This window comes from Lutra lutra, chromosome 9 (assembly GCF_902655055.1).
Source record: "Lutra lutra chromosome 9, mLutLut1.2, whole genome shotgun sequence".
Lineage (NCBI taxonomy): Eukaryota > Metazoa > Chordata > Mammalia > Carnivora > Mustelidae > Lutra > Lutra lutra.
Window position 1 is genome coordinate 52923828 of NC_062286.1, and position 27195 is coordinate 52951022.

The 27195-nt window shown below is 38.5% G+C and overlaps 2 protein-coding genes across 10 annotated transcripts in view; one reads left to right on the top strand and one right to left on the bottom strand.

Moving 5' to 3' along the window:
- ZNF638 (zinc finger protein 638) overlaps positions 1–27195 on the bottom strand; it is a 137384-nt gene that overhangs the window by 75739 nt on the left and 34450 nt on the right. Inside the window, exon 1 of one of the 9 annotated variants that reach the window (XM_047744990.1) lies at positions 5881–6016. The exons of 5 other annotated variants lie outside the window; for them this stretch is intronic. Coding sequence is in view for 2 of the 4 variants with exons in the window: in XM_047744992.1 (XP_047600948.1) it covers positions 5891–5923 (33 nt within the window). In the remaining 2 variants the exon portion in view is untranslated. Of the gene's footprint in view, positions 1–5880; positions 6017–27195 lie in introns of those variants that run through there. 3 more of the 9 variants (XM_047744991.1, XM_047744992.1, XM_047744993.1) reach the window with 3 other exon arrangements.
- On the top strand, positions 1503–2030 carry LOC125108739 (60S ribosomal protein L21). The gene has a single exon (XM_047744996.1). It carries the CDS (start codon positions 1539–1541, stop codon positions 2019–2021), a length of 483 nt encoding a protein of 160 aa, XP_047600952.1. The 5' UTR covers positions 1503–1538; the 3' UTR covers positions 2022–2030.

Genomic DNA, 27195 nt, shown 5'->3' on the forward strand with positions numbered 1-27195 from the left:
GTAAATATTTGATAGTCTTGGGAGCCAGGGCTTTCACTGTGCAATGCAAGACAAGATATATATATATATATATATATATATATGAAATGAGAAAAAGAAAAATTGGACATAAGTTATAAACCACTGAAAAAACCAAGAGTCTGTAACTCCATAGCAATCAACCACTGCAAATGTAGAGTACTGACTTGAAAAATCATCATTTTGTAACCCTAATAGTAAAGATTGGTTCAGACAAAAATATCTGTGCATATTAAATCTAAAGGGAAATTTTAATAAGTAGGACATCTGCATAGTCTTAAAATGTCTCTCCACCAATCAATTAGTTCTGGGAGGATGGGGAAGAAATCAAATATTTTGACCAAATATGTTATCAAACATATTTTCATGGCAGACAGATGGACATCATGCACCTCCAGATTTGATACATGGGGACCCAGCACCACTTATGTGATTTTTCTGGCCAGGGACACATAATCTGAATCTAATCAAGAGGAAACATTAGATAAATTCAAAATGAGAAATGTTCTATTACCAAAAAAAAAAAAAAAAAAAAAAGGAAAAAACACAGAAAGAAAGAAAGCCGGCTGTACTTTTCAAAAATGTCAACTTCACAAAAAACAAAGAAAGGTTATAGGAAATGTTCCAAAGTAAAAAAGACTAATGGATGTAACAATTAAAAATACAATTATCTGACCCTAGACTGATCCTGTACTGGAAAAACAAAACAAAAAACCCATAAAGTGCTATAAAGAACACTACTGAGTCAACTGACAAAATCAGAAAATGGTAAAGAATTTTATCAATGTTAAATTTATTGAGGTTGCTAACTATACTCTGACAACAAAGGAAAATACTCTGTCCTTAGGAAATAAACTAAAGTTAAGGAGTACAATAATATGCAATTACTCTCAATCAGTTCAGGAAGAAAAAAAATCACATGTCTATGCATGTAAGAATGGAAGAGGGGACGCATGGACAGACAGGGTATTCCTACCAGAGATTTAATTAATTCGAAAGTTCATGACCCAACCTCTTCAGTCCAACAAGAGACTAACCCCTTATTTATATACTAAGTCAAAAAAAAAAAAAAAAAGACTCCAAGTATGGCAACAGGCAGAAAACATGCAACACAATAAAAGAGCATCAGCCCTAAACACATCTTTGTTTTTCTTTTTCTACATCCTGCTCACTCCCTATTGACTATTAGTCAGCCCATTATGCAATTCAAAATAATCTCATCTTTGGGGACATTTCAACTAATCTGATGATACCCACCCTGTTAGGAGGGGTGCCAGTGAATTACTTCATGCAAAATTGGTTAACTCCCGTAAGTAAAATTTAACGCTAATGTAGCATAGTGCTTTCTAACAAGTTAGACCTTAGATTCAGCGTATTAATTCTGGTCCTGCTGAGCGCTAAAAAAGTGACCTTCAGCAAGCTGGTTAACCCAAGCCTCAGTTTCATCATGTGAAAAATGGGAATAAAAACAACACCCACGCCTTTCGGCCGGAACCGCCATCTTCCAGTAATTTGCCAAAATGACCAACACAAAGGGAAAGAGGAGAGGTACCCGGTACATGTTCTCTAGGCCTTTTAGAAAACATGGAGTTGTTCCTTTGGCCACATACATGCGAATCTACAAGAAAGGTGATATTGTGGACATCAAGGGAATGGGCACTGTTCAAAAGGGAATGCCCCACAAATGTTACCATGGCAAAACTGGAAGAGTCTACAATGTTACTCAGCATGCTGTTGGTATTGTTGTAAACAAACAAGTTAAGGGCAAGATTCTTGCCAAGAGAATTAATGTCCGCATTGAGCATATTAAACATTCAAAGAGCCGAGATAGCTTCCTGAAGCGTGTAAAGGAAAATGATCAGAAAAAGAAGGAAGCCAAAGAGAAAGGTACTTGGGTTCAGCTGAAGCGTCAGCCTGCTCCACCCAGAGAAGCACATTTCGTGAGAACCAACGGAAAGGAGCCCGAACTGCTGGAACCCATTCCCTATGAATTCATGGCATGATAAATAAAATAAAGGACCTCAAGACTGTTAAAAACAACAACAACAACAACAACAACAACACCCACTTCAGAATAGTGATTAGACCTTTAGGGGCCTGGGTGGCTCAGTTGGTTAAGCAACCAGTTCTAGGCTGCCTCTTGATTTCGCCTCAGGTCATGATCTTACTGTCCTAAGTTAGAGCCCTGCCTCAGGCTCTGCACTCAGCAGAGTCTGCCTGAGATTCTCTCTCTCCCCCCCTCTGCCCCTCCAAATAAAATTAATAAATCTTTTTTTAAAAATTATACTTCCTGACTCACAACAGGTGCTGCTCAGAAACTGTTAAGATAGTAAACAAAATGCTTTACTTAAGAAGTAGATAGGTATCTGTGTTTATTAAGACTTGGGTTATTTCTGAAAATGTCAATATAGCTGAGATAGAAACTAAATTAACACATGTATATACACACTGTGAGTGTGGTATATGAGACATAACTGGGGAAATTTGAATACTGGCATAAGGAATTATCATTTTAGCAGTGATAAGCATGTTTTTCTCTAAATATTGTAGAGAAAAATTCTGAACTATAAATTGAATGATACAGGATTTGATTAAAAATAATAGGGTGGAAGGTAGAGACATGACCATAAGCTTGCAATTACTGAAGCTGGGCAATAGGTACATGGGTGAATAATTACATAACACTCTCTGCTTTTGCATATGTTTAAAATTTTCCATAATAAAAAGTTTTTTAAAGAAATGAAGAAATTCAAAAGAAAAAATAAGACTGGAACAAGAATTATTTTGGTATTCAAGGGATTCAAGAGTTGAAAATAACCCAAAATATATAAATGCCCAAGGTAACCACAAAGAAAATACCCAAATATGTATACCTTAAAACCTTCCTGTCCTCCCTGAACTCTTCTCAGGACAAAACCCTTGCTCTTGGGGCCCCTGGGTGGCTCAGTGGGTTAAGCTTCTGCCTTCCCCCTAGGTCATGATCTCAGGGTCTTGGGATTGAGCCCCGCGTCGGGCTCTCTGCTCAGCGGGTCCCTGCTTCTCTCTCTCTCTCTCTCTCTGCCTCTCTGCCTACTTGTGATCTGTCAGGTAAATAAATAAAATCTTTAAAAAAAACCAAAACCCTTGCTTTTGACCCTCGCTGACCATTATTATAGCTATGTTTTATTTCTACACCTCATCTTCCTCCCTTCCATTGTTCTTTTATCTTCCAAATAGCTGTTTTCATTTTCATTCTCAGCCACAAATTTCAGACTATAACTATATAAAGCTGAAGTAATTAAAGAGCAAGTAATGTTGAATACAAACAGGGGCTTATTGGCTTTAGCCACAAATAAAATTACTTTCAAAACCTGTAGATCTAAACCACCACATGCCAACATCCAGTAGCTCCTCTTTCCTTGCAAAACAGCCGAACAATGTTACTGGGTACCCATACTGGAAGCACTGATTCTTACTATATAAAGCATTTTATGAGGAATTTGCACAGATTTATTCAAACTTTATGACCAGTACACATTAAGTCATGCTAGAAAGAACACAATTTGGACTCCAAGGGCAAGCTAGGTTCTTACCCAGGCTCTGGTAACTACTAGATGAGTTCATTCACTCAACACAGGAGCATGGAGCCCTGGGACAGATACAAAGATGAACGTAACAACCATATAAATAAATGGTTACAATATATTTTGATAAGTGCTACAAGAGAGGTACATACAAAATGTACAGATATACCAAAATTTTAATGAAATATTAGATGATTTTTCAACTCCAAAATTCTATCAATTTAATCTGAATTCCTTTAAGCCTCTTTTTAACTAAAAGGGAATATCCACAAGAAACAATCTTTTATCAAAAGATGCCGCCTGAAACTTAAACATTTGTAATAAAAGTATCAGCTAATATTTATTAAGAACCTAGTATATGCCAAAGTATAGGGGCTTTCTATTCATTGTCTCTTTCAATTCTCACAACAATCCCAAGCAGGAAGTAGTAGTATCACCAATTTACAGGTAAGGAAACAAAAGTTTAGAAAGACTAAAGTAACTTACCCAAAACCTTAGACATTCAGTAAGGGAAAACAAGACACCTGAATCCAGATCTCCTGATTCCAAAGCCCATTCTCATTTCACTAAACTATTTGTCTCGCATTTTCTTTCACTACATAGAAATCTCCAGAGATCACCTTAAGAGCACCCAAGAGAAAATCTTTATGACAACCATGAAGTACAAAGTGATCTGATTTTTAATAAGCATTTTTTTAAACAAGAGTATCTGCTATATACACTCTCCAAGACAAAAAAAGATTATAATACTAAAATATAACCAATATTCAGGGTAAAAAACATGTAACATGAATAAATACATTCTGAAAACTAGTTAATAGAAACTAATGAGATTTTGTGACTTCTTCCAACTGTTTTATCTTTCCCCTTAGCAGATAGCAACGATGAAGCAGGGAATGGCCCAGCATATTTTACTGTATTAACATGATGGATTCCACACAATTTTTTAAAAGTGCATATTACAAGAGTATGCAGAAGAGCCGTATATGAAACGTTGTCAAATTAAAAAAAAAAAAAGAATGCAACATAAGCTAAGTCTAGAATGCCTAATAAAATTAAAGCTATGTTGAAATAATGTATATTATGCACTTATTTTTCCATATAAACTCATTAATCATTTTTTGGAAATTAATTTTTCTTATTTAGCAATACTAATTGCAAATCTGAATCAGCAAATATTCCCAATAAATAAGTCAACCCTTTACAACAAAAGGTGGTCGGCGGGGGGGGGGCGGGGGGAGGACGACGAAGAAATTTTTTTGCGCACAATTCCAAAGCCGGTTAGAAAAAAAAATTGAATCAACTTCAGTTGCCGGATCCTGGTAACAAGTTTTTCTTCAAAAAGCTATCAGATTAAAATAGGGTTCCACCCCACCAAAAATTTCTCCTTAGAGTAAATCTTAAGAAAAATTAGCTAGAGGCAGCCGTCATTGTCTAGTTCAATTAAAGATTTTAGTACTAACGTTAAGTCTCCCTCATTCGCAATTATCTCAACAAAAGATCCGTTTCAAACGTCCTCAAGGACTGAACTGTGCGGTATACATTCTCCCCCCAGCTTTAAAAGAACGGGGCTCAGCCTAGGAATCACACACAAACCATTAACGATCGGTATTCGCGATTCCTCGGAGAAATTTGTAAATAAGTATCAGAACCGTTTGTGAGCCCTCCGTGTCCCGCACAGAGGTGACATTTTCTTTGCTTTCAAGGCTGCAAAAGGCGCTGGATCTAATATTCCCCCCTTCGCCCCCAACTCCCTCTTCCCCAGCCCCAAACACAAACATGCTCTTCTCTGCACGCTTCTTGCACAACGCCGCTAGCCAGAGGGCTTAGCTCAAGCTCCGCCGCCTCACTTCATGGCCCAACCGGAATCGTTACTCCCTCCTCCGTGCTCCCGCACCACCGCTTCCTCTGGCTGTCAGGCCTGGCGCGGCCTCGGCAGGCCCTGCGCCGATGGGGAAGGGGCCGCCACGGCGTTGCCAAAGGGCTGTCCTCATTCCTCCGCCCAATGCACCCGGCGTCGGGTGGCTCTTCCTGAAGCAAGGTCCCAGCGCGGTTACCCGACCCGGCCCTCCAGAGCAGCGAAGTGAACCGACGCGGTAGCGGAGTAGCCAAGCTTCCCTTCCCATCCCGGGGGTCCCCCAACCTCCTCCGCCCCCGCCGCCTGCCCGCCGCCATTTTGTGCGCAGCCGCTGCGACACAGATACAATAGTCGGCCCGGACCGCACAGGAAAGGCTCAGGACCCCACGCTATGGGCTCCCGCCTTCCAGCCCCCTACTCCCCACAAGGCAGCGGTCCTACCTATGCCTACCCGACTAACAGCCGGATCCCATTTGTGCCCCATACAGTTTAGCACTCAGCCTCCAGTCTCGACGCCGAAGAAGCTACCGCCTCCAGAGAACTGTACGCATGCGCGCCTATCGAGCCTTTGCGAGCCCTCATCCTCATCTGCTCCCGGCGCCTGCGTACCGCTGGCACCGCGCTCGCCAGGAGGCACGAGAACGGAGCCAGAGGAGCTTGTTTCCGAAAGGGGGCGCTCTTGGGCGTAGCGTTCCCGGAGCCCAGCGTGTCCTTAGGCACCCGTTGTCAATGCTCTCTGCCTGCTCTACCTGTCCTATCCATATCATGCGCAAACTTTAAGACCCGTGTTTTCTCGTCTCCGCGAAGTCTTCCCTGACCATTTTTGCCTTCAGTAATATCTTGCACTGGATATCATAATACTTTGTATGGTTAGGAGTTTGCCTGCCTTTAAGCTCTCGCCTTATACCTATTTTTGCATCCCTATAGCGGTGATGTGATGTATATCACGGCCGCTGAAAATGTCAGAAAATTAGAAGGCTGTTGAAGCTTATTAACCTAAAAGCTTAACACTCTAAAAATCTTTCCATGTGTCATTTCACAATCAAAATACTTCCCTTTGTGGTAGATATTCATAACCTTCATTTGGTTTGAGAGAACTTGAATAACTTAAGGTTACTCTACTATACCAACATAAAGGCTCAATCATTGGGCAAAATCTGGTAAAATTCACAAGTCTCGCCTATGAATACCACACACATCACACCACCTAAGTCTCATGCATCAGTTACCAAGCAGATGTATATTATTCTCTCTTTCCTTCAAATATTTTATTTATTTATTTGACAGAGAGAGAGAGATCACAAGTAGGCAGAGAAGTAGGCAGAGAGAGAAAGGTTGGGGGGGCCTGGGGGGGGGGAGCCGGCTGCCTGCTGAGCAGAGAGCCCTGTGTGGGGCTGGATCCCAGGATCCTGAGGCCATGACCTGAGCTGAGGGCAGAGGCTTAACCCTCTGAGCCACCCAGGCACCCCCACTTTCTTTTCTTTTCTCTTTTCTTCTCTTTTCTTTCTTTTTATTCTTTCTTCCTTCTTTCCTTTCTTTTTCACAGAGATGTATTTCTTTTATTCACATTAAAATATATGGAAAAAGAAAATACATAGAATATATAGATATAGATATCTATATAGAATATATACAGAATAATATAGAATATAGATAGAACATATAGAATAGTATAGAATATATATAGAATATATATAAAAGAAAATATATAAAATCTATCTTGCCAGATTTTCATTTCAAACTAAAAATACTGCAGAGGCAAAAACCAAAAACAACAAAGAGAAAGCCAACAAGCCAACTCCACATAACCAATGTTAAAGCTTCAAGTGTTTTCTTCCATACATTTCTATATATTCATACTAACATACACAAACGTGTTATTTGCATGCAATGGGAAATGTTCTTTTTCTTTTTTGCCAAAAACTTGACATTAGGGGCGCCTGGGTGGCTCAGTGGGTTAAAGCCTCTGCCTTCAGCTCAGGTCATGATCCCAGGGTCCTGGGATCGAGCCCCACATCGGGCTCTCTGCTCAGTGGGGAGCCTGCTTCCTCCTCTCTCTGACTGTCTCTCTGCCTGCTTGTAATCTCTGTCTGTCAAATAAATAAATAAAATCTTAAAAAAAAAAAAACTTGACATTAGCCTGCTAGTTCCTTTTCTAATTACTGACATTTCTCCAAGTAGATCCCCTTTCTTAAATAGTTGTGCAATATTCATAGCATGGCTCCATCATCAATTATTCAACCTGTTGACACTGAAGTTGTTTTTAGTCTTTCTGACACTCTAAACATTGGTGATACATAAACAGTCTTACCAACTGATATTTTTATTTCTAAAGGCTAGAATCCCCAGAGTTAGACTTCTACATTAAAGATATATATATATATACACATATATATATAATATATGTGTAGTTAGATTTAATTCTACTAGATATTGTCAGAATCCTTTTCGAAAAGTTTATCCCAAGTCCCACTTCCACCAGATGCATAGGAAAATGATCGTTTCTCCACAACCTCACTTCTTTCTCCAAACTCTGAAATGACTTAAGTATCATGGGACGTGTCTGTTCTAAAAGTTGGTGTAGGGGCGCCTGGGTGGCTCAGTGGGTTAAGCCTCTGTCTTCGGCTCAGGTCATGATCTCAGGGTCCTGGGATCAAGTCCCACAACAGGCTCTCTGCTCCGCAGGAAGCCTGCTTCCTCCTCTCTCTCTCTCTCTCTCTCTGCTTGCCTCTCTGCCTACTTGTGATCTCTCTGTGTCAAATAAATAAATAAAATCTTTAAAAAAAATAAAACTTGATATAATTAGGGACACCTGGCTGGCTCGGTCAGTAGAGCATGTGATTCTTGATCTCAGGGTCTTGAGTTTGAGCCCCACATTAGAGGCAAAGTTTACTTTAAAAATGAAAGAAAGAAAAAAAAAGAAAGACTGGGTGCCTGGGAGGCTCAGTCGGTTAAATGTCTACTTTTAGTTCAGATCATGATCCCAGGGTCCTGGATTGAGTCCTGCATTGGGCTCCCTGCTCTTTGGGAGTCTGTTTCTCCCTCTACCCCTCCCCACTCCTTGTGTTCTCTCTCTTTCTCTCAGTGTCTCTCTTTCTCTGAAAAAAATACATAAAATCTTTTTTAAAATTAAAAAAATATAAAATAAAAAATTAAAATTTAGGTTGGTATAATTAACCTTTGAAATATCTCACCTGGTGCTTTTTCATGGGGTGGCCCTTGAACAACTTTCTCCAGATGGTTTTATGATATATAATTTGATTAGAATTTCTCTCTCTTCCCTGCAATCATTTTGGTAATTTAATTCTCCTCAAAAAACATCTATTTTATCTGGTTTTATTTATTTATTTGAGAGAGAGAGAGAGAAAGCATGGGGAGAAGGAGCAGCAGGAGAGGGAGAGAAAGTCCCAAACAGACTCCACACTGAGCACGGAGCCCAGTCCACGATCCTGAGATCATGACCCCAAGATCACAACCTGAGCTGAAATCAAGAGTCAGATGCTCAACTGACCGTGGCACCCAGACATCACTCATCTGGGTTTTCAAATTCATTTTCCTAGAGTTGGGCAAACTAACTTCATAAATTCATTTTTTTTTAAATGTTGTCCCCTTAAATAGTTTTATTTATTTCTACAGCACTTATTACCTTCTAACATACCATATAATTTATTTCTTATTGTTTGTTATCTGTCTATCTCCACTAGAACATAAGCTCCATAATGTTAGGGATTTTGCCTCTTCTCTTCACTGCTTTATCTCCAATATCTAAAAATAATACTTAGTACACAGTAGGAAAATCAGTGTATATTTTATAAAAAAAAAAAAAAAGACCCTGATGGGTAAAAAAATGTGTGTGTGTGCATGTGTGTATGAAATTGTTGAGTCTCCTTTCATATCTACTGGTCATGTACATTTCCTCCGTGAAAAAAATCTTTTTAATATTTTTTGCTTATATTTCTAATAAGCAGATTGTCTTTTTCTTATTAGAAGATAATTCTTAGTATATAAGGAATATTAATCCTTGTCAAATATATCACAATTGGCTTCTCTCCACTCATATTTTCTGAGTGTCTTTTGCCATTATAAATTTTAAATGTAATCAAATTTGTCAGTCTTTTCCCTTATGACTTCTGAGTGTTCTTTTTGTCTCAGAAGTCTCACACTACCCCCAAGAAGCATACACCCCTAGGAATTATATAAAAATTCTCCTAAACTTGTTAAAATTTTGTTTACAATTTCATAATTTTATTTTTTACAGTTAGACATACTAAATCTAAAATTTATTCTTGGGGGTCCTGGCTGGCTCAGTTGGAAGAGTGTGGGACTCTTGATCTCGAGGTCATGAGTCCAAGACCTGAACTGGATATAGAGATTACTTACATGAATAAAGAAGTAAATAAATTTAAATAAAATAAAATTTATTCTCTTTGTATGAGGTAAAGATCTAACTTTGTCTTCTTTCAAATATATTAAATCAATCATGAAGTTTCCATGTACTAAAAAACCATGCTTTCTCCCCCTTCATTGAAGTGGCCCTTCCGTTTAAAAAACAAACAACGAAGAAATAAGTTCCCATACATAAAATGGATTTATGGAACTTCTAGCCTGTCCTCCTTATCTATTTGTCTATCGATGGGCCAGTACCATTTGTTCATTCATTAACTGATGCACTAAATATTATCTGAGGGCCTACTTTTTTCCAGGAACTCCTCTGGCACAGAAGAGTCAGTGGCAAACTAGAAGGCAACACTGACTTGTGCCCTCATGGCACATACAGCCTTGATGGAGGAGACAGACAATAAACAAGGCGATATATAGTATGTCAGATGGTAAGTGTTATGGAAAACAACCAACCAAGATCAGGACATAGGGAATAAGGAAGTGACAGAGGTTGCAATTTAAACGGGATGGTGGTCAAGAAAGGCATAACTAAGAGATCTCTGGCTCAGTCAGTAGATGATCCAACTCTTGATCTTAGGGTCATGAGTCCTAGCCCCATGTTGGGTGCAGAGATTACTTTAAAAATAAATAGATAAACTTCTTAAAAAAAAGAGAGAGAGACATGACTAAGAAAGCATGTGAGCAGAAAGCTGACTGAAGTGTATGAATAAGCAGTAGAGAAATCTGGAAGGAAGAGTATTCCAGGAGGAGTGAACATAAAACACAAAAACTCTGAGGCAAAAGCCAGCTTGTCACACTAGAGAAACTGCAAGAAGGCCAAAGAAGCTGCAACAGCGTGAGTAAGAGGGGACACAGCAGATGAGGTGGAGGAAAAGCAAGCTATATTAGTCTGCTATGGTTGCCATTAGCAAAATATCACTGGCTGGGTGGTGGCTTAACCACAGGGATTTATTTTCTCACAGCTTTGAAGTCTAGAAGTCTAGATCAGGGTATAGTCACAGTTGGTTTCTCCTCAGGCTTCTCTCCTTGGTTTAGCAGTTGACCACCTTCTTTCTGTGTCCTCACACAGGCTTTTCTCTATGCACACACATCCCTGTTGTCTCTAACCCCTTCTTAGAAGGACACCAGTCATATTGGATTAGGCCCACTCACCTGACTCCACTTCACTGTAATCACCCCTGAAGGCCCTACCTCCAAATACAGTCCTATTCTGAGGAATCCTGGCTGTGAAGACTTCAACATATGAACTTGGGAGGAGCAATCCAGTTCATAACAAAGGCCATGTTGAGGCCTTTGATTTTTCCTGTGAATGAGATGGGAAGGTTTTGAACAAAGGAGGGACATAAATCGACTTACATTGATTACTTACTCTGTGTCACTATTCTAAATACTAGAGGACACAGTAGTCAACAAAAACCCAGAATCTCCTTTCACGGAATTTCCATTTTTGTGGAAAGAAACAATAAACAAAGGAATATATAATGCGGTAAAGTAAAATAAGGGAAATAAAGCAAGTAAGGGAAAAAATGATGAAGCAGGGGCTAGGTAATGCTTTAGATAGGATAATCAGGGAAGTCCTCCATGGTAAGGTGACAGTGAAACAGAAATATAAAAGAAGAGAGAGGGAAAGTCTTGCAGATATCTAGAAGAAGAGATTTCCAACAGAAGACATAGTAAGTACAAAGGCCCTGGGATCGGAGAACTTTGGGTTTGTTTAAGGAATAACTAGAAGGCCAGCACAGTTGAGGTGGGATGACATAAAGGAAGGACAAGATAAGGATGGAGAAGTACAAGGGATCAGATCGTCCAAGTCTTTATAAGCTTCTTATGGCTATACAGAACATTGAATACATAGTGGAACAGGAATCACAAGAGTTTCCCTTCTAGCTCCTGCTCTGATACTAACCTCACTGGATTTCAGTTTTCATATGGGGAAAAGGGGGAAAGGAAGAGATTAGATTATCCTGCCCATCAGATGAGAGTCTGGAAATCTATAAACAGAAAGATGCCCATGAATATCTGTGGCATGCCCAAGAATTTTTTTTTTTAATTTTAGAATCTACCATATCCACACCTCTCCACATTTTTATATCTTCTCACCACCTTGGACCACTTGCAGAAATTCTCATTCCCACCTAAAAATGTCAATATTATTAACACAAAAAAAGTCATCTCACTCCACCCACTCTTCTGACCATGACTTTTTCCACAATCCTCCTCCTCTTTTTTTATCCACTGTTTTCTGATTGGTCAGGCAAGTACTGAACAGCTCTGTCCACTGCTCAGCTCCTGCCTGCTCAGCACAGCTCAATGCCTGAAAGGCTTAGAGAAAAGAAGAGTCATCACAAACCTTTCCCTGGGATTTGCTAACATACATGGGGCTTTGTCTCAATGACACAAAGGATCTCATCATCATTTCATCTCAAGTACAAGGGTAGTAAGAAAATAGGATTGGGGGGTAGTAATTGCCCTCCATATGTCTTTAGAATCCAAATCTAATGATTGGGATAGACACAAGGCCATGATGAAAACCATACCATGCCTGCTAATTTCATCAACAAAACTTGGCTCTTACCAATCCTTAAATTTTGCCTCATTGGTGACAGACTATAAGGTGTACCCACGTAGCATTTAGAGAAGAGTTCAGAAACGAACTCAAAAGAGCAAGCAATTATTTTTCTGAGTTTTTATCAAAGCTCATGCAATGGTAACTAGAAATCAGATTGTCCCTTCTTGTTAAGGTGGTTTCTAAATACGACCACAGAGTCTTTGATAGGATTCACGTCACAAGGTAAAGCCTAATTCCACACTCACTGAATGCAAATGGGGCTTAACCTATTGTTCCTAATGAACAGAACGTGGTAGAAAGGATGCTATGTGACCTCTCAGGCTAAGTTATAACAAGGATAGCTTCCACCTGACTTTCCCTTCTTTTTTTTTGTATTGCTTACACTAGGTAAAGTCAGGTTCATGAGCACATTCAAACAGCCTATTGAGAAGCCCAAAAGGGAAGGAATTTGAAATACTAACAGAAGCAGTCAGCACAACAGATAGATCAGGAAAAGAGACTGTCAAAAAGAGTCCTACTAAAACATTGTCATCCAAAAGTAACCTGTGTGCATCCAAGGCTCACACTCTAAGGAGCAAGAACCCTACACATTGAAGGGGCAATAGGCTTCACTAAAACAGTTCAGTTAAGTTACTAAACAAATAGGGGCACCTGGGTGGCTCGGTCATTAAGCATCTTCAGCTCAGGTCATGATCCCAGGATCCTGGGATTGAGCCCCACATCAGGCTCCTTGCACTTCTCCCTCTCTCACTCCCTCTGCTGTGTTCCCTCTCTCACTGTGTCTCTCTCTGTCAAATAAATACATAAAATCTTTTTTAAAAAAGTTAACTAAACAAATAAACAAACAACAACAAAAACAAGTCCCAGGGGAAAAGGATAATCAGGATCTAGATTTGCTACCATGTAGTACCTAAAATGCCTAGTTTTCAGCAATAAAAAAATTGCAAGACACACATAGAAACAAGAAGGTGTGACTCATACACAAGAGAAAAAGACAACAACAACTGCCCATGAGAAGTCCCAGATATTGGATTTAACATAAAAAGATTTCATAATAATTATTAGAAATACGTTGGAAGAACTAAATAAAAGGAACCATGCTCAAAGAAGTAAGTAAATGTACATGTTGCAACAAATAGAGAATGTCAATAAAGATAGAGGAATAATTTTTTTAAAGAACCACATGGACATTAGCTAAATCACACCATGCTGGGCCCCATCGAATACTATAGAGCCCTTTTCTATTAAGATAGCACTGATGCGGCAACAGGTCTGGATGCAATTCTGGATCCAGCTTGGATCAGAGCAGGGGTGCAGGCAAGCTTGGCACAGATAAACATCTTATACTCTTTTGGGGCAGCAGAGAGAGATGATGTGGATGGCAGGCAATGTAAGCTCCTCTCCTACTTCCTCTCTTCCAAGAAGGTGGTGACATTGCTGCAACAGAAGTCAAAGGAGTAGGGTTCTTTTTCATTTTCGAAGGACAGTTAGATCAGATATAGAATTTTTGGTTGACACATTTTTTTTTCTTTTAGCATTTTAAATATGTCATTCCATTGTCTTCTAGCCAACATGACTTCTGGAGAGAAATCAGTTGTCACTGTTACTGGGGCTCTCTTGTGCAAGATAAGTCCCTTCTCTCTTGCTACCATCAAGATTCTTGGTCTTCTAACAATTTGACTGTATTGTGTCTCATGTGGATCTCTTTGGGTTTTTTTTTTTCCCAAGATTTTATTTATTCATTTGAGAGAGAGGGAGAGAACACAAGGAGAGGGAGAGGCAGAGGGAGAGGGAGAAGCAGACTCCCTGCTGAGCTGGAAGCCCAAAGTGGGGTTCAATCCCAGGACCCCAGGATCGTGACCTGAGCCAAAGGCAGACACTTAATGGACTGAGCCACCCAGGTGCCTCTCAATTAACTATTTTCAAGTGTGTTGGTTTCTTTCTTCTGCCTGCTCAAATCTGCTATTAAACACCTTGTTTTAGTTTCTTACTAATCACCCCATTAGTGAGAGCGGGATTCCCACTCAGGATTACTGGCATGGATGAACACATTACACCCAATGCTGAAAATATGAGATTGTTAGCAGTTTATTGTCACGTATACTTACAACCTGGGGGAGGAGGACATCACATAGGGCCCTGTGAGAGTCATACTCAGACACAAAGTGAACAACTACACGTGGGAGATAGGCTTTGTACTATCAATAGGGTGAGTTTGATACCTCGCTCCTGCAATAAGCTATGATTATTTTGTTTGAATACTTTCAGGGACTTGCAGGGACTGGAAACCTGTTACTCAGGAATAGTCAGGAACTGCAGCTGGTCCCCATGATAAGAAAATTTGTTTGGCTAGGGGTATGGATTTTCTTTTTAAAGTGATGAAAATGTTTCTAATATTTATTCCAGTGAGGGTAGTGTAGAACTCTGTGAATATGCTATAAGCCACCGAACGGAACGCTTTCAGTGGGTGAGCTGTATGGTACGTGAATTATATCCCAATAAAGCTTTTATAATAAAGGTTCTGTCTATAATTTATGAGACTTTATTTTAAAGCTACACAGAAAAAAAAAAAAAAAAGTAGAGTCTCCAGTTCAGCCTCTCAAAAGCCAGGTCTCAAAGAGCAATAGAATATGAACTTTTCATCACTTGTGACCCAACAGCAGCACTGCGGACTTTGTCATCTCCTCATTCCCTCTGAAATAGGCAAGGGTTGTACCCTACTTAAATAAGTCTACCATGCGGATGACTCTGTATTTCTAGGTTTCTGCTTCTCCTCTAATCTTGGCTTCTGCTTCTCTTTTTTCTGAGAGTTTTCAATTCGGATTTGTGTGAGTCTCCTGGTCCCCTTTTTGGCAGAGTTCTCATACTAGTTCATTCATAAGTCACTGGTCTGGCTAATATAATGTCTCTTTTAGCTAAGGCACTTATCCCTAATTTAATTAGCTGTGGCAAAGGCAGTAAGGAAATATGGAAATATGATACATTGCTAGTGCAAATCTAAAATGAATGGTACAGCCATTCTAGAAAATGGTTTGGCACTTTCTTTTAAAGCTAAACAAGCATTTTCTATAAAGCCCTACAATCCCACTCCCGAGAATCTAACCTAGAGTAACAAAAACTTACACTGACACGAAAAACCTATACACAGATGTTAATAGTAGGTTTATTTGTAATAGCCCCAAACTGGACACAACCAAACATCCTTGAAGGGTAAATGGATAAACAAATTTGGATACATCCATACAATGAACCTTAGTCAGTAGTAAAAAGAAACACATTTTTTTAAAAAAGGAACACATTACCGATACATGCTACCGCTTGGATAAATTTCAAAACATGCTGGGTGAAAGAACCTGATCTCAAAGGTTACATTCTATGTGATTCCATTTATATAACATTATCAGAACCACAAAACTGTAGCGATGGAGAGTAGATTAGTAGTTGTCAGGAGTTGTAGTTGAAGGGAAAGTGTGACTATAAAGGGTGTTTTGGAATGATAAAACTATTCTTTATTCTGATTATGGCAATGGTTATACAAATCTATACTTGAGTTAAAATACAAAGAACCAGGGCACCACGGTGGCTCAGTTGGTTAGGCGCCTCCTTTCGGCTTGGGTCCTGATCCCAGGATCCTGGGATCAAGCCCTGCATTGGGCTCTCTGCTCAGCAGGGAGCCTGCTTCTCCTTTTCCTTTGCCTGCCACTTTATTTACTTGTGCTCACTCTCTCATTCTTGCTATCAAATAAAATTTTTAAAAATCTAAAAAAAAAAATACGAAGAACTGTACAGCAAAAGAAAAAAAAAGAAAGAATAAGTTTCAGTCAAAATGGTCCATCTGAAAACAAATTTAAAAAAAAAAATACCCTAGAGCCTTGCAAAGAAATCTCTTTATTGTCCAGAGACAGTGATCTCAAAATGGGTGTGGGTCATATGATTACTAATCTTAGTAGGTTACAAAAGCCAATAATCTGCTTCAAGCTAATGCAAAGGAGACACAATGGAAGATCTGATCAGGGTCCAGGAAGATCCAAAGAACTGGGAAAGTCTGAAGGGCCAATGTCCCTCTTACCTCCTCCTGCCTCACCCAAACCAATCCTAGGTTGGACAGAAGTGAATATCACATCATAAATGAGCCAGCTGAAATGCACACTGGGGACAAGGGGAAGATAAGCAGTGCCTACCCACCTCAGAAATGCCCCAAGACAGAGGCGAAGACTAAAACAGTTAAGTTGAGTGAAGGAGCTTAACAAAGAGGCCTATTCTGAAAGAACAGAAATGAGTATTCACATTCAATGTTGATGGGAACAGTCTTTCTGGAAGCTGATCTGGCTTAACAGAAACCTTTAAAAAAAAAATGTCTTTACTCTAAATATGGCAATTCTATATCTAGGAATCAATCCTAGAGAAATAAAATCTTTTGTTTTTAAGATTTTTATTTATTTATTTGAGAGAGTGAGAGAAAGAGAGAGAGCACATGAGCAGGGGAAGAGGGAGAGGGAGAAGCAGAACCCCTGCTGAGTGGGGGGACCCCAATGCGGGGCTTGATCCCAGGACTCCCATATCATGACCCAAGACAAAGGCAGATGCTTAACCAACTGAGCCACCCAGGAGCCCCTAAAGAAATAAAGTCTTAACTACAGATACAGTCATGTGGTATTTAAAATGGCCACCACTGGGGGTCCCTGAGTGGCTCAGGTCATGATCTCCAGGTCCTGGGATTAAGCCTCAGGATCGTGCCCCAACATCAGGCTCTCTGCTCAGTGGGGAGTCTGCTTCTCTCTCTCCCTCTTTGCTCTCTCTCTCTCTCTCTCTCTCGTAAATTAATAAATAATAAAAATCCTTAAAATGGCCACCACTGAAAGCAACTTGAATGTCCTCAAATTGCCAACGTTATATTTTTCATTTCACAAATATTTATTAAGTGTCGTCTGTATGCCAGCCATTCTGTTAAGCACTAAAGGGCAAAAACGGAGAGTGTTCAGAAACTGCAGAAGCTGCTTTCAGGCAGACAGGCTAGAGCGACAGAATGCAGAAAGGGCCACAGCCACCAACTGGCTGGGTATAGATGGACCCATCGGGTGCCCACCTCAAAATATCCCTAGGCCCTCACTGACCAATGGGCTCCTTACAACCAGGCACAGCTCCAAGAAGATTCCGTGTGTCACCATACCTCTTCATCTTCCCGCTTTAAAAACAACCCCCACCCACCGCCTCCTGGCCGACAGCATCTCCTCTCCTGTCCCACCTGTCGCTCCCTCTGGTGTAATCAATAAACTTCTGTCTCCTTTGTTCTGTCTCAGGTGAATTCTTTCACTGCTTCTATCCAATTGCTGCCCCACATTTTTATCAAGAGACACCCCATTTAGGCACCACAGAAATTTTATACCAATTTAATTGGCAGTTTTCTATCATAAATTTAATAACAATGCGTGGCTATATTTTGTATACATTCAGGTTTTTAATTTCATTTTTTTCCAATAACTTATTTTTGTTACATTTCACAAAAATATTGGTCTGTGATATCGAAAATTTTTAAAAATTGGTCCTTCACCACAGATATTTTGAGAAGCATTGGTGTAGAAAATTTATAAGATGGAGTCTGACTGGGTGCAGGAAACCAGTTATTTTGGCCAAGAATTATAGCATAGACTAAAATGTTGGCAGTGGAGATAGTAGGAAATGGGAAGACAACATATTTAGGAGGAAAAATTGGTATAATTTGGTAATACAGTAGATAAGTAGGAGAGGTGAGAGATGTGTCAATGGTGATTCCTAAGTTGATCGCTTATTCGGTGGGACAGATGATCCTGCCATTCACTTAGCTAGGCAACACTGGAAGACTGCCAGGTTTGGGGGAGAAGGGGGACATTTGAGTTCTATCTAGCTTGGATATGTAGAGTTTGGTGTGTCTTTGACACAAGTAGAAATGCTAAATAGACAATGAGATATCTAGCGTAGGTCTCCAAAGATGCTTATGAGATGTAAATTTAGAAGTCCCTGGCAGGTATCTAATAACTGAAGCTGTGAGCCATTGATGAGATCACCTGGGAAGATAATACTGAATGAGAAGATGGTTAAGGCCAAGTGTTGAGAATAGGCAATATTTAATGACTAAGAAGAAAAGAATGAGCTTGCAGAAATAACTGAGGGCTAACTACACAACTGCTTTATATCCACGTAATGGAATACCACTCAACAATTTAGTTTTTTAGATTGTAATGTTAACTGAAAAAGTTTAAAGTGTTTGTCATACATTCCCACTTTGAAATAGAAAAGTATACATATATGCAGTCATATAGCCAAAAGTAGATGCCATCAAAAGCCTGGTGTTAACAGTGGGAAATACTGGGAGAGTTTTTTCCCTGCTCATTTTTATTTCTACTTTTATTTTTTTACAATGACCACAGTTTTTTCCTTATGCCAAAGCAAACTTTATAAAATTTATGTGCACATGAAGATACAGTTCTTAGATTTAAAACTTTACCTGAAACCTAGGATGTATATTGATGTTTTTTCTTTTGCTTATAAATATCTTCATTTTAAAAAGATCACTCTGTGAAGTGATTTTTCCCCCCACACTTATTAAAAAAAAGATGTTGACAACTCTTAGAGGAAAAAAAAGGTGAAAGTATTTCTTATTAAGTCAGGGTTACACAAAGATTATATTAAGAGCCCTCAAGTTTTGACTGAAGATTGCCAAAGTCACTTAAGGATTCTTTGAAAATACAATCCTTGGACGTACTGAATTTGTATTTTTTTCTGGTCTGGCACCCTTGGCACCTATCACAACTACACACTAGCACCAAGAAAAGAAATGATTTACAAAATCAATCAATCAATCAATCAATCACAAAATCAGTAAGTGTCAAAAACATAAAGAAATTTTAAAATACTTCTAAAATATTTTATTACTAAAGTAAATGTATCTAGGAAAATTTTGTTGTTGTTGTTGTTGTTGTTGTTTTTAAAGATTTTATTTATTTGTCAGAGAGAGAGGAGAGAGAGCGAGCACAGGCAGACAGAATGGCAGGCAGAGGCAAAGGGAGAAGCAGGCTCCCCGCCAAGCAAGGAGCCCGATGTGGGACTCGATCCCAGGACGCTGGGATCATGACCTGAGCCAAAGGCAGCTGCTTAACCAACTGAGCCACCCAGGCGTCCCATCTAGGAAAATTTTTATAACTCACATTACAAAGGACTAGTTCCCCTATCTAGGACTTATACATCAAAAAGGAAAAAGAGCTCAGTAGTAAAATGGACAAAAGATATGACAACAAAAGAAGTACAAAGGGCTATTAAAGGGCGCCTGGGTGGCTCAGTGGGTTAAAGCCTCTGCCTTCTGCTTGGGTCATGATCCCAGGGTCCTGGGATGGAACCCCACATCCGGCTCTCTGCTCAGCAGGGACCCTGCTTCCTCCTCTCTCTCTCTCTGCCTGCCTCTCTGCCCACTTGTGATCTCTGTCAAATAAATGAGTAAAATCTTAAAAAAAAAGGGGTGGGGCTATTAAACATGCAAGATATTCAACTTAACTAAAAAAAAATGTAAATTGAAACTACATAGAGATACTATATTCCCCCCATCACATTAGCATAGATCAAAAAGTATTGCTATGTTGGTTAGCATGTGGGTGATCAGCATATTCCTATGTAAAATGTAAATTGCTGTGATCTTTATGGAAGGCAATTTGGCAAATATCCAGTCAAATTTAAAACACGTGCTCTTTGAAACAGCAATACCACTACTAAGTTTTTATCCTACAAATGTACTCATAATTATACAAACATACCAGATTATTCACTGAATACTACTTGTAATTTACAAAATATTGGAGCATCTTAAATATCCATCAGTAAGGAATAGTTAAACAATGGTACATCCAACCACTAAAAATAACACTAAGTAAATAAAATCTTAAAAAAAAAAAGGGTGCCTTGGTGGCTCAGTCAATTAAATATCTACCTTCAGCTCAGGTCATGATCCCAGGGTCCTGGGATAGAGCCCCACATTGGACTCCCTGCTCAGCAGGGAGTCTGATTCTCCCTCTGCCTCTGTTCCTCCCCCTGTTTGTACTCTCTCTCTCAAATAAATAAATAAAATCTTTAAAAAGAATACTACCAAGTTATAAAACTGAGCAAGGAATCTGTATAATGATCAGGAATGATCACTGAGCTATACTTAGTGAAAAGTAAGAGGCAGAACACTGTGTAGAGTGGGTAACTAGAGCATATCCTTTATTACCTTTTAAATTTGAACCATGTGAATACATTGCCTATTCAAAATAATTTTTTAGGGGCGCCTGGGTGGCTCAGTGGGTTAAGCCGCTGCCTTCGGCTCAGGTCATGATCTCAGGGTCCTGGGATCGAGCCCCGCATCGGGCTCTCTGCTCAGCGGGGAGCCTGCTTCCTCCTCTCTCTCTGCCTGCCTCTCTGCCTGCTTGTGATCTCTCTCTGTCAAATAAATAAATAAAATCTAAAAAAAAAAAATAAAAATAAAAAAATAATTTTTTAAAAGACTGTAACATAAAAAGAAGTTCTCTCAAATTTAAAGCTAACAGGAAGAGAGAAACGAAATAAGTAAATAAGGTGGTAATGTCTGGAAAAAGATAAAAGGCATTTGTTCCCTAAGGCTGGGATAAAAACCAAAAATTGGGTGGCTTTAAAACGACAGAAATTTATTCTTGTATTTCTGAAGGCTAGAGGTCCAAAAGCAAGGTGTTAGCAGGGTTGGTTCCTTCTGAAAGCTTGGAAAGTGACATGTCTCTCCTCCCAGCCCCCAGGTGGTTGCTGGCAATCCTTGACATTCCTTGGTTTGTAGATGCATTACTATAATCTTCGTCTCTACCTTCACATCATCTTCTCTTCCTGTCTGTCTGTGTCCTTTTCTCCCTCTTCTCAGAAGGCCTTCATCATTAGATTTAGGACCCACCCTAATCCAGTCCAATCTCATCTCATTCCTTAGTTATGGCTGCAAAGACCCAATTTCCAAAAAAGGTCACATTCTAAAGTTACCAGTGGTCATGGATTTTGAGGGACACTATTCAACCCACTATACTCATTACTCCTGCTTTTTCTTGGCCTTACACTGGAAGTCCTAGCTAATGAGTTAAGACCAACAAAAATGGTATAAAGATTAAAAAGAAATAGAATTAGAACTCTTTGAAGATGATATGACTAGGTACATAGAGAACTCCAAGGAATCTACAGATAAATCACTAGAATTAATAAGATAGTTTAACAGGGGTGCCTGGTTGGCTCAGTTGACAGCATGTGACTCTACATTTCAAGATTCCATGTGGACAAAATAATAAAACTTTACTGAGAGATATTAAAGAAAGATATAAAGAACATTAAAGAAATGTAAGCTATATATTAGGTTCACAGATAGTAACATTCAATACTGTATATATAGAAATTTTGCCCTAAAGACATGTATAAATTCACCTGAATTTCGACCAAAATCTCAACTGCACATTTTTTACAATCTGATATGCTAATTCTAAAATCTATGTGGAAGAATGAGGAGCCAAGCATTCTCAGGACTCTCCTAAGGAAGAAGAATAAGGGGAGAATTGCCCCACCAGATATTAAGAGGTATTAAAAATTAATAATATGAGTGGGGTTATGGACATTGGGGAGGGTATGTGCTATGGTGAGTGCTGTGAAGTGTGTAAACCTGGAGATTCACAGACCTGTACCCCTGGGGATAAAAATACATTATTATTTAAAAAAAATTTAATTAAAAAATGGGAAAAAAGGGAATATAAAAAAATAAAGATCAATTTTCAGAATAAATATTTAGAAAGGAAAAAAACATTTTTAGAATCAGAACAATAAAAACTAATTTTAATTCTAAAAAAATTAATAATATGAAAAAACAAAAAATATAGCATTATGCAGGAATAAACAAAAAATTAATAGGACAAAAAGAGAGAGCTTAGAAAAAGAACTAAGCATTTATAGAAACTATAGAAATATAAACAGAAAGTACATATAGATTTATATATCAATTTATACTTATATTTATACAAAACAGATGTGGCATGCAGATCAGCAAGGGAAAGGATGGCTTTTCAAATGGAAAAAACAAATGGACTCCCACCTCACCACATGCCCCAAAATCCATTCAGGTACATTAAATACTTGAAAGTAAAATGCAAAGCCTTAAAACTTTTACAGAAAAACATAGGTAAAGGCTTTTATGCCCTCGGGATAGGAAGGAATTCCTTACACAACAGTCAAACAACACAAACCATAAAAGGAAATATTAATGGGGTGCCTGGGTGGCTCAGTGGGTTAAAGCCTCTGCTTTCGGCTCAGGTCATGATCCCAGGGTCCTGGGATCGAGCGCCGCATAGGGCTCTCTGCTCAGCAGGGAGCCTGCTTCTTCCTCTCTCTCTGCCTGCCTCTCTGCCTACTTGTGATCTCTGTCTGTCAAATAAATAAAATCTTTAAAAAAAAAAGGAAATATTAATGAACTTCATTAAGATTGAAAACTGTTTTGGGACGCCTGGGTGGCTCAGTTGGTTAAGCAGCTGCCTTCGGCTCAGGTCATGATCCCAGCGTCCTGGGATCGAGTCCCACATCGGGCTCCTTGCTTGGCGGGGAGCCTGCTTCTCCCTCTGCCTCTGCCTGCCATTCTGTCCGCCTGTGCTCGCTCTCTCTCCCTCTCTCTCTGACAAATTAAAAAAAAAAAAAAAGATTGAAAACTGTTTATTAAGAGATATCAATAGTTTTTAAAATGTTAGAAATTAAGTCACAACGTGTAAGCATATTTATTTTACAAGTAATTAACAAAGGCTTACAATCTGGATTTATAAAGAACTCCTGAAAATCAAAGAAATGTTAAATGACCCAATAGAAAAATGAGCAAAGATATGGTGAGGCATTTCACCAATGTGGTTAGTATAAATAGCCAACAGAAACCTGCTCAATCTCACTAACAACAACGAAAATGAAACCTCAATGAGATTCATTCTGTTCAGTCAATGAATATTTATTAAAGTCTCGTGCATACTAGTTACCCTCTAAGCGCTAGGGATACAACAGTGAACAAGACATACAAAGTCCCTGTCCTTGTGGAGTTAGCTTCGGTGGAGAAAGGCAGTGTTGATAAGGGCTCTGGAGAAAAATGAAGCAGTGAAGGGGGATAGGGAGTGGGAAAGAGGACCATCAGATTTTAAAGGGGATGGACTTGGGGACTCCTGGCTAGCTCAGTCAGTAGAGCGTGCAACTTTTGATCTTGGGATTGTAAACTGGTACCCCATGTTGAATGTAGAAATTACTTAATATTTAAAAAAATTAATAAACAGACAAACAAAAGGGATGGACTAAGAAGGCCTCACAATTCAATAAAGGCCAGAAGGAGGTGAAGGAGTCAACCATGCAGCTCTCAGGGGGCCAAGGACAGGATTTTATGCACACCAACACTGTAGAGTAAAGCAGACAAAGACAAACCAATAAAAGAGATTAAGTAGTACTCACGGAAAGAAAAAAGGACAAGGAACAGTAACATTGCAGAAGCCTAAGAAAAAAACATCTTCCTCCTCAACTTTTCTAGAGAATCTGAACTCTAGAAGTTAACTGAGGGGGCGCCTAGGTGACTTAGTCGGTTAAGTGTTCCACTCTTGATCTCAGCTCAGGTCATGATCTCAGGGTTGTGAGTTGAAGTCCCACATTAGAGTAAAATAAGTTTTATATTTAAAAAAATATGAATTACACAGTATCTTTTGGATACTTTAAGTATTTTTACCTAAAAAGTTTTTTCTTTCAAAGATTTTATTTATTTGTTTGGCAGAGAGAGAGAACTTGCACAGGCAAGCAGAGGGAGAGGGAGAAGCAGGCTCCCCACTAAGCAGAAAGCCCGACCTTGAGCTTGATCCCATGATCTGAGCCAAAGGCAGATGCTTAACTGACTGAGCCGCCCAGGAGCCCCAGAAATGTTCTTTTCTGAAGAGTGAATGTACAAGTGTCAAATTTCCTCAGTAGATAGTTTTAATATGATCCTCTAATGGTTAAATAAGTAAAGCACAGTATCCTTTAAAATAAAAGCTTCCGATTATTGAGGGGCTCCTGGGTGGCTCAGTCATTAAGCGTCTACCTTCGGCTCAGGTCATGATCCCAGGGACCTGGGATTGAGTCCCACATCAGGCTCCCTGCTCAGCGGGAAGCTTGCTTTTCCCTCTCTACTCTGCCTGCTTGTGTTTCCTCTCTCGAGATCTTTCTTTGTCAAATAAATAAAATCTTTTAAAAAAAATAAAAAAATAAAAGCTCCCAGATTATTGAAAATGTCTTTTTTCTATTCAGACAGAAAATATCTAAAAAATAAAAAAACCTATCCTGCTTTTTTTTTCTTATTTCTGGGTTTTTGGTTTTTTTTTCTTATTTCACTTACTGGGAATATAACAACCCTACATCCTTTAATAAAAAATCCACTGTATAAATAAATACAGTCCCTGTCATAGTCTTTTCAGTGACTAATCTAAGGGTGGGAAATAGGAAAACATGCCTGACAGAAAAAAAGTTTATGAAATACCATCTCTAACAAAAACACCTAAATTTGATTTGGATGTTTTTGTGTTTTGTTTTGTTTTTTTTTAACAAGAGAAAATCCTCAAACAGTTCACTCATCTGCCTAACAAATAAAAACAAGGTAATTCTGTAAATTAATAGAAAAAATTTGAAACTTTAATTCCATAAAAATTTAACATTTTTAATCTGCCAGGCATTGTTCTGAGAGCTTTTACACACATCAATTTATTTAATCCTGAGAATAATTTGATGAAGTAGACAGTATGATGTTCCCCATTCCATGGAAAAAGGAACCAAGGCCCAGAGTTAAATCATTTGCTGAATGTCACATAGTTAATAACTGGTGGCCTCTATGTGTGCTCAGACAGTAGGGCTTGGTAACCCACACCCTTAAGCACATTATATTGCTTTCCTCATATTATATTAAGATGTCTTGGCAGAAGGAGACAGAAGACAGAGGTCAGAAAAAAGAAAAAAAAATAAGATGGCAGAAAACTAAGGAGGCAATATTGGTTGCCTGTTAAGTATCTGATACATCTGACTGAGAAATCCTTAACTCATCTACCAATATTGCTCTTTTTTCCTTTTTTTTCAGCTTTTTCCTTTTCAAATTTTTATTTGAATTCTAGTTAGAACTTTATTTTTATTACAAATAAAATTGTAAGATATTTCTACATCATGATGATCTGATATACACAGAAATTGTGAAAGTATTTCTTCCATCTGGTTATCTGTCACTATATATATATATATATATATATATATATAAACAAAATAATATATATATAAATAAAACAAACAAAACAAACAAACAAAAATATATGTGTGTGTGTTTATATATATATATTTATATATTTTATATATAATATAATATATATATATATTTATTTATATATTTTATATATATAATATATATATATATATATATATTATATTATATATTATATATATATTATATATTATATATAATATAATATATAATATATATTATGTATATATATAATAATATATATATGTAATATAATATAATATAATAATATATATGTAATATAATATAATAATAATGTATATATATAATAATATATATATAATAAATATATATTATATATTTATATATATATATAAACACACACACATATATTTTTGTTTGTTTGTTTGTTTTAGATTAACACAACAGGTTTATTTTTTGCTGTGCGGCATGTCCAGTGCAGCCTGGTAAATGGGTTCTGTCCCAAGTAGTTACACAGTGTCCATATTCTTGTGATACTGACATCTTAACATGTGGCTTTGTGTGTGCGTGTGTGATGGATGTGTTAATTAACTATACACACACGGGATACATACACACCTATATATACTTTTTAACATATATATGTATATTTTAAAGATTTTATTTATTTATTTGAGAGAGAGAGGGAGCACAAGTAGGCAGAGCAGCAGGCAGAGGCAAAGAGAGAGAGAGAGAGAGAGAAGCAGACTCCCTGCTGAGCAAGAAGCCTAACACGGGACTCAATCCCAGAACCCTGGGATCACGACCTGAGCTGAAGGCAGCCGCTTAACCGAATGAGCCACCCGATGCCCTACATATATTTATTTTCTGACGAGAACATTTAAGTTATACTCCTGGCAAATTTCGATTATACAATACTGTGTTATTAATTATAGTCACCATATTTTACATCAGATCCTTAGGCCTTATTCATCTTATAAGCAAGTGCCGCTAAAACTTGCCAAAGCGAGTATTTTGATCATATAAGCTTTGAAATACAGACATTGTTTAATTTCTTGTCCTTGTTTTCATCAGGGAACATCTGATCTGATACTGCCTCTCCCAAATCTACCTTTAAAGAAAAAAAATTTAAAAAAGCCATTTTAGAGCTTTTCTGCCATCTCGTGGTCTTTTGCAATATTGCTACTGAAAATTTCAAACGTCCCTGGGCTGGGCTGGGCTCCTGAAAAAAATGTCAAAGCCAATCTTAGGGCTGATAGTTTGCCTGCTTTTGATCATTTTGGTCACCTTCTCAGGACTCCTAAATTTATCTACATCTTTTTAAATGTGTGGTAACCAAAACTGGGCACAATCCAGCCTGTTAATGAAGTCCCAGACCAAAGCTGGCTCAAAACCTTTTTGAGGAAAGCTGCCCCAGCAAGCCCATGATGGGGATGGTGCGGGGGGGGGGGGGGGGGGGGGGGGGGTGTCTTTGTGACTTTTCACAGTTGTAACAGTAGCAAGACAGTTCTTTTTTTTTTTTTTTAAAGGA

Excerpts from the sequence above, each read along its gene's own strand:
- LOC125108739 (XM_047744996.1), top strand. The coding sequence starts at position 1,539 with ATGACCAACACAAAGGGAAAGAGGAGAGGTACCCGGTACATGTTCTCT.